Source organism: Oncorhynchus clarkii, chromosome 4 (assembly GCF_045791955.1).
Source record: "Oncorhynchus clarkii lewisi isolate Uvic-CL-2024 chromosome 4, UVic_Ocla_1.0, whole genome shotgun sequence".
Taxonomy (NCBI): Eukaryota; Metazoa; Chordata; class Actinopteri; order Salmoniformes; family Salmonidae; genus Oncorhynchus; species Oncorhynchus clarkii.
The window spans coordinates 63,661,929-63,673,368 of NC_092150.1; the positions used below are offsets into that span (position 1 = coordinate 63,661,929).

Genomic DNA, 11,440 nt, shown 5'->3' on the forward strand with positions numbered 1-11,440 from the left:
TTTATTTACTACCGGTTCGACAATATACCAATGGCCGCCTCCATAAACTCCGACAGCATGAAAAATATGTTGCAATTTATGAAACTTATTGGGCAACTGAAAGTAAGCCATTGATTACGATAAGGTTTATTTAACGACACTATTCATGTAATAAAGCACAATTTCAACCCACGTTTGTTTACATGACGTCAATGAATAGTATAACTTACCCTACCTTTCTTTTGTCAATTAATAGTTTAACTTACCCTACCTTTTTTTATGGCTGCTTTTTGTCAACAATTTCTTTACCTCCATCCCGCAGCGCGTGCCACGGACGGGCTGGGTGTACAGGAACGTGAAACAGCCGGAGAGTGTGTCTGACCACATGTACAGAATGTCCATGATGGCTCTGACGATAGCAGATCACAACGTCAATAAAGAAAGGTAAAGTTGTTCTGTACATTAGATCATGTTCAAACTTCAAACATCGCAGCTGTAATATAATTTGTTATAAACGTTGCATTATTTTCTTTGACTTTTTCACGCTTAATTACTAGGTAAGGCCTACACTGAAGTATTATATTTGATTCAGGTCTTTATGGAATCATTTTTGTAATGAATTACCTACATTTCTCTCGTAGGTGCATGAAGTTGGCCTTGGTTCATGACATGGCAGAATGCATTGTGGGTGATATTGCACCTGCAGACAACGTTAGTAAAGCAGAGAAACACAAAAGGGAAGAGGTAGGTTATTCTTACAAACCTTCCATGGTGTCAAAATGTAGGATATTGGAGATTTGTAAATTCCTCAGAAATATCAGCCAATGACAGACAATCTGTCCTTTCTCAGGAAGCAATGAGGCACCTCACTGGTCTTCTCCAGGAGGGCTTGAGGAAAGAGATCTATGAACTCTGGGAGGTCAGTCACAGCTGTTTTCCACTTTGCTACATTCACCTTTATGTGCCTGTAGTATGTGTTCTTTTCTTCTCATCTCTCCAATCAACCAGCGGTTAAATTGGTAATTTGAGGTGGTGGAGCGCTATCCCTCCACATCCCTAATGCTAGCCTCAACCCAAATCCTACCCCTACCTTCATGTCCACACCCCAGCGCAACCCTAACTGTAATCTCCACTCTTAGAATTTTTTTGCTATATCTAGAACCTAAAACGGTTCTTTGGCTGTGACCATAGGCAAACCCTTTGAAGAACCATGTTTGGTTCCAGGTAGAACCGTTTTGGGTTCCATGTAGAACCCTTTCCACAGACAGTTCTATATGAAACCCAAAACGGTTCTACCAGGAACCAAAAAGGGTTCTCCAATGGGGACAGCTGAAGAACCCTTTTGGAACCCTTTTTTCTAAATGTAGTATCAACCACAACACTATACCTTCATTTCCAGACCCCAGCTCAACCCTAACCCTAGCCTCAACCACAACCTTTACGCTAATCTCGTTCCCAGACACTTCTGCCCAAATAGTCTGGTGGACTAACACATCAAACTTGGCATTCGTTACCATTAGTAAATACAGAGAGCCATGAGAATCTCCCAGTGCATAGGCATTGGCACAATCATCTCCCACAACACCTTCCTCCTAACCCTTCCTTGTACGTGTCTTGTGCACCTCAGTTTACATTCCGCCTTGGAGACATGTGATTCACTAAAATGAAATGATGACCAACATTTTTCTCAGTAAGTCACACCCACAGAATTCTATCGTCACTCCCACTAAGGCTGTTGAATTGTTGATAACCCAGGCTTATAAGCACAATAGGTTACCCTAACCTTAAAGTGGAACTGACAGTGGAACTGACAGCAACATGCAATCATATTTTTGGGAGTTTTTTTTATTTTTAATAATAATTGTATTTTACCCCTTTTTTCTCCCCAATTTCATGATATTCAATTGCAATCCAATAACGATCTTGTCTCATCGACGCATCTCCCCAACGTGCTCTGGAGAGGCAAAGGTCGAGTCATGTGTCCTCCGATACATGACCCGCCAAACCACGCTTCTTAACACCAGCCCGCTTAACCCTGAAGCCAGTCACATCAATGTGTCGGAGGAAACACTGTTCAACTGATGACTGGAGTCGGCCTGCAGGTACCCAGCCTGCCACAAGGAGTTGCTAGAGCGCGATCAGCCGAGTAAAGCCCCACCGGCCAAATCCTTCCCTAACCCAGACAATGCTGGGCCAATTGTGCGCCGCTCTATGGGACTTGCAGTTATGGCCGGTTGAAACAGCCTGGGAACGAACACAGGTTTGTAGTGACGCCTCAAGCACTGAGATGCAGTGCCTTAGACTGCTGCGCTACTCGGGAGGCCCCTCAACATGAAATCTTATTAAAATGTGTTCATATACACCCCCAGGAAAAATATGACTCTTTTTCTTTCCTGGCAAGCGAGCACTTAGATATGGTCATTTCCACATTTTCATAAATTCTTAGAAAGGTGGGGATACCTAGTCAGTTGTCTAACTGAATGTATTCAACTGAAATGTGTCTTCCGCATTTAACCCAACCCCTCTGATTCAGAGAGGTGAGGGGGGCTGCCCTAATCGACATCTACGTCTTCGGCACCCGGGGAACAGTGGGTTAACTGCCTTGCTCAGGGGCAGAACTATAACAATAAATATAGAGTGTGTAAGCTGCCATGCGTTTGGGAATGTAATAGTAATTGCAGTAAATAGAACCTAATTAAAACATCTGTCTCGTCCAGGACTGGAGTCAACGCAGACCGGTGCGTCATAGCCAATCTGAACTTCAGAAGGCCTTTATGCAAATAAGCCATTTGCCATCAAGGCCTGCCAACATGTACTTCGAACTGGACTGTGTGTTTAGTAGCAACAGCGCGACTTTAGATCATTATAACACATTCGCCAAAAGCCACAAAATACATCTGAAAGGATTTCTGCAAATATGTAAATACTATGGGAGTCCTATTACATTTGGGAACTTTTCAGTCCTTTTGATCAAACAACCATGAAACGGTATGCTCTAACCCTCAGTTATCCACATCAGCAACAACGAGATCAGCAACTAATTCTAGCCAGAGCGAGATTAACTAAAATATAGGGAACATTAGATAAACTCTCTCAAAATGTTTAAGCTTGTTGGGCATCAAAATTGCACTAATGATGGTGGAATAGTTGCCTGCTCGTCCTTCTGCAACTTGCCTGCCAAATGCGTGCTTATCCCAACCTACTTTTTGCCAACTGAATGGGTACTTGCCTGCCTGCCCATTTGATCAATGCAAAATACATTTGATTGACAAATAGATAAGTGTTCAGAGCGCACACTGCACATTTGACACTGGAGGCTCTGGCCGAGGAGTAAGTAGGGTTGATCCGAGCGTTCCTCACAATGGCAGTCAAGCACCCAAGCTAACTGGCTAAATTTGGCTAGCTTGCTAACTACTTCCAGACACAAATGAGAAAACACCTCTCTCTGACCATTTTACTCGCCCTAGCAGAGCTGGTTAGGGTCTTTACATGTTATCTAGAGCGTTGGTGACTGTTAACCTTTTTTGCCTACGTTTACTGACACCGGTCATATTCAGTGGGTGTTGCGCGTTTGTAAATTCATCAGTTATTCTGGCACACTCGGACGAGAGTGAAATCTGAAATCGGATTAGATAGCCAGAGTGAATTTACAAACGCAAGAGAAATGCTAACTAGATAACAGTCATTCAAGTTGAGCATAGCTAACTAGCAAAGCGATTCACATTTTTTGCTAGCTAACCAAATGACACCAAAAAAAGATGGCTCTTAAGGCACAGTGATGCCGAAACGTTGGTAAATACCCATTCAATTGCTGGGAGTTTATATATGGAGTGTGCGACTTTCTTTATTTTGATAGTTTATTAATTATATTAATCATGCATTGAACTGCATCAATCTATTCTGACAACAATGCCTTAGTGTACGTCAGGGAATTTTGAGTCAAAGAGCCTATTTGGAAAACCTCTTATAAACTTGGTTTTGTAGCATAAACCCGGGAATTTGATATGTTTGACTGATATTTTGATTGTATGTCTGTTTCATATCTGCAAAGTAGTTAAAACGCTGTCAGTTCCACTTCAACCCTAGCTTCATGTCCACAACCAGCCTCAACCACAACTCTAACCCTAACTTCCCTACAGTGGAGGCTGATGAGGGGAAGACGGCTCATAATAATGGCTGGAACGGAGTAAATGGAATGGCATCAAACACATCGAAACCATGTGTTTTATGTATTTGATACAATTCCGCTCCAGCCATTAGCGCGAGTCCGTCCTCCCCAATTAAGGTGCTTGCCTAAACCTAGCTTCCATAACCCTTACCCTATTTGGCATAATCCGAACCTTGGTTTATCCTACTTTTTTCTTTAAACGAAAGTGCCTGAGCTGCAGCTCCGGGTAGCTCCAGCTCAGTTAAACCACTGCTCAAACCCCTCCCACACTGTGTCCCCAGGAGTACGAGAGCCAGACGAGCGCTGAGGCTAAGCTGGTGAAAGAGTTTGACCTGCTAGAGATGATTCTGCAGGCCCACGAGTATGAGGAGCTGGAGGGGAAACCAGGCAGGCTACAGGAGTTTTTTGATTCTACACAAGGTAGGTACTATATCTCATTTAACCTAGTAGTGAGGGCTGATGATCGGCTCTATGGGCTATCTAAAGGTGGTGTAATTTTTGTTTTTTAAATCTCCATCCACCTCAGGCCGATTCCACCACCCAGAGGTAATCCAGTTTGTGAAGAGTCTAAATGAAGAAAGAGCTGGTCACTTGGCAGCTGGAGGTGATGGGTCGTCTGGGAGCTCAGAGTCCAAGAAACCAAGAACAGACTCCTCCTGACTTCAACATTTCCACTGAATGATGCTACACTCCGCTTGTGTCAATGATGTTGTGGTAGCCACTGTTCTAACTGATCCTCACATGACATGATGTGGTAGAATGTTGTCATGGAAACCTGGTTCTGGTTGGTGAGTTGTAGCAAAAAATGGGCTATCCTTGAAAACAAATGTGTGCCCTGTTTTACTCCCAAAGTGCTACTTTTATTTTACATAGATGGACAAGACTTTGAAAGTCATTTGTCTATTGAACGTTTCTGGATGTGCACATATTTCGGCTGTACAATTCCTGTGATGCATCAGAAGATGCACCTATTTTGTTTTGAGTTGTTTGACCTTTAAATCTGTGAGGCTTCATTAAAACCATTGGTTATAATTATTACTTATGACTATAACATTATTTATTTGAGAGAATTCCCGTAGGCCTACATGTTCTAATCAATATAAACTGCAAATACCTTGGGCTCTATTTGACAAAACCTAACGCAATGGTCAGTCTAGACACTGGGCGGTTTTATGCACCTCTAAAGCATGGCTAAAATAATGTAGGCCTACCTGCAATACATAGATACACTATATATACAAAAGTATGTGGACATCCCTTCAAATTAGTGGATTTGGCTATTTCAGCCACATCCGTTACTGTCAGGTGTATAACATTGAGCACACGGCCATGCAATCTCCATAGGAAACATTGGCAGTAGAATGGCCTTACTGAAGAGCTCAGTGACTTTCAACGTGGCATCGTCATAGGATGCCACCTTTCCAATAAGTCAGTTTGTCAAATTTCTGCATTGGTAGATCTGCCCCGGTCAACTGTAAGTGCTGTTATTGTGAAGTGGAAACGTCTAGGAGCAACAACGGCTCAGCCGCAAAGTGGTAGGCCACACAAGCTCACAGAACAGGGCAGGCGAGTGCTGAAGCGTCTCTACTCAGTTGCAACACTCACTACCGAGTTCCAAACTGCCTCTAGAACTGTTCTAATTACATTTTATTAGTCACATGCACCGAATACAACAGGTGAAATGCTTACTAACCAACAATGCAGTTTAAAAAAAATATGAATAAAAGTAACAAGTAATTAAAGAGTAGCAGTAAAATAACAATAGCAGGACTATATACAGGGGCTACCGGTACATAGTCAATGTGCGGGGGCACCAGTTAGTCGAGGTAATTGAGGAAATATGTAAATGTAGGTAGAGTTATTAAAGTGACTATGCACAGATAATAACAGAGAGTAGCATCGGTGTAAAAGAGGGGGTGGGCAATGCAAATAGTCTGGGTAGCCATTTGATTAGATGTTCAGGAGTCATATGGCTTGGGGTAGAAGCTGTTTAGAAGCTTCTTGGACCTAGACTTGGCGCTCCGGTATCGCTTGCCGTGGGGTAGTAGAGAGAACAGTCTATGACTAGGGTGGCTGGAGTCTTTTACAATTTTTAGGGCCTTCCTCTGACATCACCTGGTATAGAGGTCCTGAATGACAGGAAGCTTGGCCCCAGTGATGTACTGGGCCGTACGCACTACCCTCTGTAGTGTCTTGCGGTTGGAGGCCGAGCAGTTGCTATACCAGGGTGCAGCTGTAAAACCTCCTCCCTATCGGCTGTCTTGTTGTTGTCAGTGATCAGGCCTACCACTGTTGTTTTGTCTGCAAACTTAATGATGGGTTCGGAGTCGTGCCTGGCCATGCAGTCATGAGTGAACAGGGAGTACAGGAGGGACCTGACCTGAGTTGTGTTGAAGATCAGCGCAGCGCATGTGTTGTTACCTACCCTCACCACCTGGGAGCGGCCCATCAGGAAGTCCAGGATCCAGTTGCAGAGGGAGGTGTTTAATCCCAGAGTCCTTAGCTTATTGATGAGCTTTGAGGGCACTATGTTGTTGAAAGCTGAGCTGTAGTCAATGAATAGCATTCTCACATACGTAGGTGTTCCTTTTGTCCAGGTGGGAAAGGGCAGTGTGGAGTGCAATAGAGATTGCATCATCTGTGAATCTGTTAGGGTGGTATGCAAATTGGAGTGGGTATATTGTTTCTGGTATAATGGTGTTGATGTGAGCCATGACCAGCCTTTCAAAGCACTTAATGGCTACAGACGTGAGTGCTACGGGCCAGTAGTCATTTAGGCAGGTTAGCTTAGTGTTCTTGGGCACAGGGACTATGGTAGTCTGCCTGAAACATGCTGGTTTTACAGACTCGGACAGGGAGAGGTTGAAAATGTCAGTGAAGACACCTGCCAGTTGGTCAGCACATGCTCGCAGTACACGTCCTTATAATCCGTCTGGCCTTGTGAATGTTGACCTGTTTAAAGGTCTTCGACCTGCATGAGAGCACCAGCTGTTCAGACTGTGTGATCACGCTCTCCGCAGCCGATGTGGAGGATCGGCTGCGGAGAGCGTGATCACACAGTCTGAACAGTTGGTGCTCTCATGCATGTTTCTGTGTTACTTGCCTCGAAGCGAGCATAGAAGTAGTTTAGCTCGTCTGGTAGGCTTGTGTCACTGGGCAGCTCGTGGCTGTGCTTCTCTTTGTAGTCTGTTATGGTTTGCAAGCCCTGCCATATCCGATGAGTGAACCGGTGTTGTACAATTCGATCTTAGTCCTGTATTGATGGTTCGTCGGAGGGCATAGCAGGATTTCTTATAAGCTTCTGGGTTAGAGTCCCGTTCCTTGAAAGCGGCAGCTATAGCCTTTAGCTCAGTGCGGATGTTGCCTGTAATCCATGGGTTCTGGTTTGGGTATGTACGTACGGTCACTGTGGAGACAATGTCATCGATTAACTTATTGATGAAGCCGATGACCAATGACTGATATGGTGTACTCCTCAATGCCATCGGAAGAATCCTGGAACATATTCCAGTCTGTGCTAGCAGAACAGTCCTGTAGCTTAACATCTGCTTCATCTGACCACTTTTTTATAGACCGAGTCACTGGTGCTTCTTGCTTTAATTTCTGCTTGTGAGCAGGAATCAGGAGGATAGAATTGTGTTCAGATTTACCAAATGGAGGGTGATGGAGAACATTGTATGCATCTCTGTGTGTGGAGTAAAGGTGGTCTAGAGTTTTTCCCCCCTTTGGTTGCACATTTAACATTCTTATTAGAAATGTGGTAAAACGGATTTAAGTTTCCCTGCATTAAAGTCCCCGGCCACTAGGAGCACCGCCTCTGGATGAGCGTTTTCCTGTTTGCTTATGGCAGAATACATCCCATTGAGTGCGGTCTTAGTGCCAGCATCGGTCTGTGGTGGTATGTAGACAGCTATGAAAAATACAGATGAAAACTGTCTAGGTAGATAGTATGGTCTACAGCTTATCATGAGATACGCTACCTCAGGTGAGTAAAACCTTGAGACCTAAATATGTACGTTGGGAGCTTCATGAAATGGGTTTCCATTGCCGAGCAGCCACACACAAGCCTAAGACCACCATGCTCAATCCCAAGTGTTGGCTGGAGTGGTGTAAAGCTCATCGCCAATGGACTCTGGAGCAGTGGAAAAATATTCTCTGGAGTGATGAATTACGCTTCACCATCTGATGGACGAATCTGGGTTTGGCGGATGACAGGAGAACACTACCTGCCCAAATTAGGGTTGTGGCGGTCATTAAATTTAGTCAGCCGGTGATTGTCAAGCAAATAACTGCCAGTCTCAAGGTAATTGCCGTAAATTAACATTAACACATTTTGCATCTCCTGGATTCCACACACAAGCCACTGATGTAGACCTTTGGAACATCTACAGTGTAATCCATCACAATAAATCCATTATTTATTTTAGACAGGTCTAAAGAAACATGATATGAAGAAAATGTAGTCTGTTTCAGAAGAACAGAATAGCATACTCTTGAGTTGTCCTGATGCTAGGCCCTGATCTGGCTTATGCCATATGCCTGTGGGCTACACTTAGCCAACAAGATTTGCTTAGATTTCTTCATTATTTTGACATTATTTTATAGTATGAATAATACAATTAAACAAATAAAACAGAAAGGATATTTTCTCCAAAGTATTTAAAGGAGTTCAACAACAACAAGCAGGACTCACACGATATTCTCCAAACACCCCACAGGGCAGACATCCCAATTATTTGCAAAAGGAAGTGAAGCAGAGGAAGAAGAGCCAGATGCCTCGTCCGGACCTGCAGAAGGCGAGTAGGAAAGCTGCCGTTACCGTCAATATTACTTGCCAACGTGCAATCATTGGACAATAAACTAGACGGAGGTACGATCACGAATATCCTACCAATGGGACATCAAAAACTGTAATATCCTATGTTTCACAGAATCATGGCTGAATGACGAAATGGTTATTCAGCTAGTAGGATACACGCTGCACCGGCAGGATAGACCAGCACACCTGTAAGACGAGGGGGGGCGGTCTGTGTATATTTGTAAACAACAGCTGGTGCACAAAATCTAAGGAAGTCTCTAGTAGAAGTCTGAAGTAGAGTATATTGTGATAAATTGCAGGCCACACTACTTGCCTAGAGAGTTCTCAGCTATACTTTTCGTGGCTGTTTATTTACCACCACAGACGGACGCTGGCACTAAGACCGGAAATACGCAAACAGGAAACCACTCACCCAGAGGCAGCGCTCCTAGTGGCTGGAGACTTTAATGCAGGGAAACTTAAATCAGTTCTACCAAATCTCTATCAACATGTTAAATGTGCAACCAGAGGGAAAGAAATTCTAGATCACCTGTACTCCACACACAGAGACACGTACAAAGCTCTCCCTCGCAATCCATTTGGTAATCCGACCACAACTCTATCCTCCCGATTCCTAAAAAAGTAAAAAGATTTGGCATGCGTTCTCAGATCCTCAAAAGGTTCTACAGCTGCAACATCGAGAGCTGGTTGCATCACTGCCCGGTATGGCAACTGCTCAGCGGAAGGAAGGCCCTAAAAATGGTCAAAGACTCTACTACCACATGGCAAGCGGTACCGGAGTGCCAAGTCTAGGACCAAAAGGCTTCTCAACAGCTTTTACCCTTTTACCCAAGCCATAAGACTCCTGAACAGGTAATCAATGTAAACCCCTCTTTACACTGCTGCTACTCTCTGTTTACCATATATGCATAGTCCCTTTAACTATACATTCATGTACATAATACCTCAAATAGCCCTAGAACCGGTGCCTGACTATAGCCTCGCTACTGTTATTATTCACTGTCTTTTTACTGTTGTGTTTTATTTCCTTACTTATTGTTCACCTAATACCCATTTTTTTACTTAAAAATTGCACTGTTGGTTAGGGCCTGTAAGTAAACATTTCACTGTAAGGTCTGTTGTATTCGGAGCACATGACAAATAAAATTAGATTTTAAATGTTGCACAACATAAAGGGTTTTATTTGATTTTGGATGACATTTGCATTGATGTCAGAGTGATTAGAGTGACAATAGAGTGCTGGCAGTTAGCACGTTTGGTGGGCTAGTAATGACCATCAGAGCTTGGAGAAGCCTAATTACTGTGACTAAATGGTCACATGGAATTTGACTACCATCATGACTCATGATCGCCGGTCTGGCGGTAGTAAACTGTCAACTATAAAGTTTGGTGGAGTAGGAATAATGGTCTGGGGCTGTTTTTTATGGTTCAACCTAGGCCTCTTAGTTCCAGTGAAGGGGAATCTTAACACTACAGCAGCATACAATTACATTATAGACAATTCTGTGCTTCCAACTTTGTGGCAACAGTTTGGGGAAAGACCTTTCTTGTTTCAGCATGACAATGTCCCCATGCACAAAGCGAAGTCCATACAGAAATGGTTTGTCGAGATCGGTGTGGACTCAACCCCATCGAACACCTTTGGGATGAACTGGAATGCCGACTGCGAGCCAGACCTAATCACCCAACATCAGTGCCCGACCTAACTAATGCACTTGTGGCTGAATGGAAGCAAGTCCCGGCAGCAATGTTCCGACATCTAGTGGAAAGTCTTCCCAGAAGAGTGGAGGCTGTTATAGCAGCAAAGGGAGGACCAACTCCATATTAATGCCCTTGATTTGGGAATTAGATGTTTGACGAGCAGGTATCCACATACTTTTTGTCATGTAGCGTAAAAAGGGAAAGTCAGCTCACTGTTTTGCTCTTATCGAACTTGATAATTTAATAAAGCTTTGGCGATTAAGATTTATTCCAAGCTGTCTCACCAGCCTAACACAGCCTTTTTGGACGGTCTTACTTGATTACATTGGGCAGGACAAAAAGAAAACAGCCTTCATTGAGAGGGGAGGCTATGCTTTCTTTTTAATAAAAGAAAATGGGGAAAAAACATTAGTGTTTTATGTTTCTAAATATTAAGTATACAGGCACCAAATCACATCTTGTTCCATGCACATATGGGAAATGTGCGGCACGGCTGGATAGGCTGCGTTTCCGCACGACCTAACGTGCGTTTGACACTAGTGCTGCCTTAACGCTAGCCGAAAATAGTGTCTCACATGTTCTGTACAAAGGCATTAGTTTAAGTACTTGAGTCAATGGGATGCTATTTGTCAATTACAGTACATTTCAAAATGTGTTTGGGCTGTCTTAATACAATTTGTGTTCTTGAGTGTTTTGTTTTAGTAGATTAGTACCATGTAATTTAACTTATGGTATTTATTTCAATGTCATAACATACGACAAACGACCTTAGA

The 11,440-nt window shown here is 43.4% G+C and overlaps 1 protein-coding gene across 2 annotated transcripts; it reads left to right on the forward strand.

The window, feature by feature from the left end:
* Positions 1–26: 26 nt before the first annotated feature.
* On the forward strand, positions 27–5,146 carry LOC139407135 (HD domain containing 2). Of its 2 annotated transcripts, none has more exons than XM_071150564.1 (6): positions 27–102; positions 302–423; positions 621–723; positions 830–898; positions 4,429–4,567; positions 4,674–5,146. In XM_071150564.1, exons 1-6 carry the CDS (start codon positions 31–33, stop codon positions 4,805–4,807), a joined length of 639 nt encoding a protein of 212 aa, XP_071006665.1. In that variant the 5' UTR covers positions 27–30; the 3' UTR covers positions 4,808–5,146. The 2 variants fall into 2 exon arrangements, with proteins under 2 accessions (XP_071006665.1, XP_071006666.1); XM_071150565.1 differs by having other exon boundaries at positions 4,634–4,770.
* Positions 5,147–11,440: the final 6,294 nt, after the last annotated feature.

Excerpts from the sequence above, each read along its gene's own strand:
- LOC139407135 (XM_071150564.1), top strand. The coding sequence starts at position 31 with ATGGCCGCCTCCATAAACTCCGACAGCATGAAAAATATGTTGCAATTT. Across the intron at positions 424-620 it reads CACAACGTCAATAAAGAAAG|GTGCATGAAGTTGGCCTTGG; the intron begins GTAAAGTTGTTC and ends TTTCTCTCGTAG. Across the intron at positions 724-829 it reads AGAAACACAAAAGGGAAGAG|GAAGCAATGAGGCACCTCAC; the intron begins GTAGGTTATTCT and ends GTCCTTTCTCAG.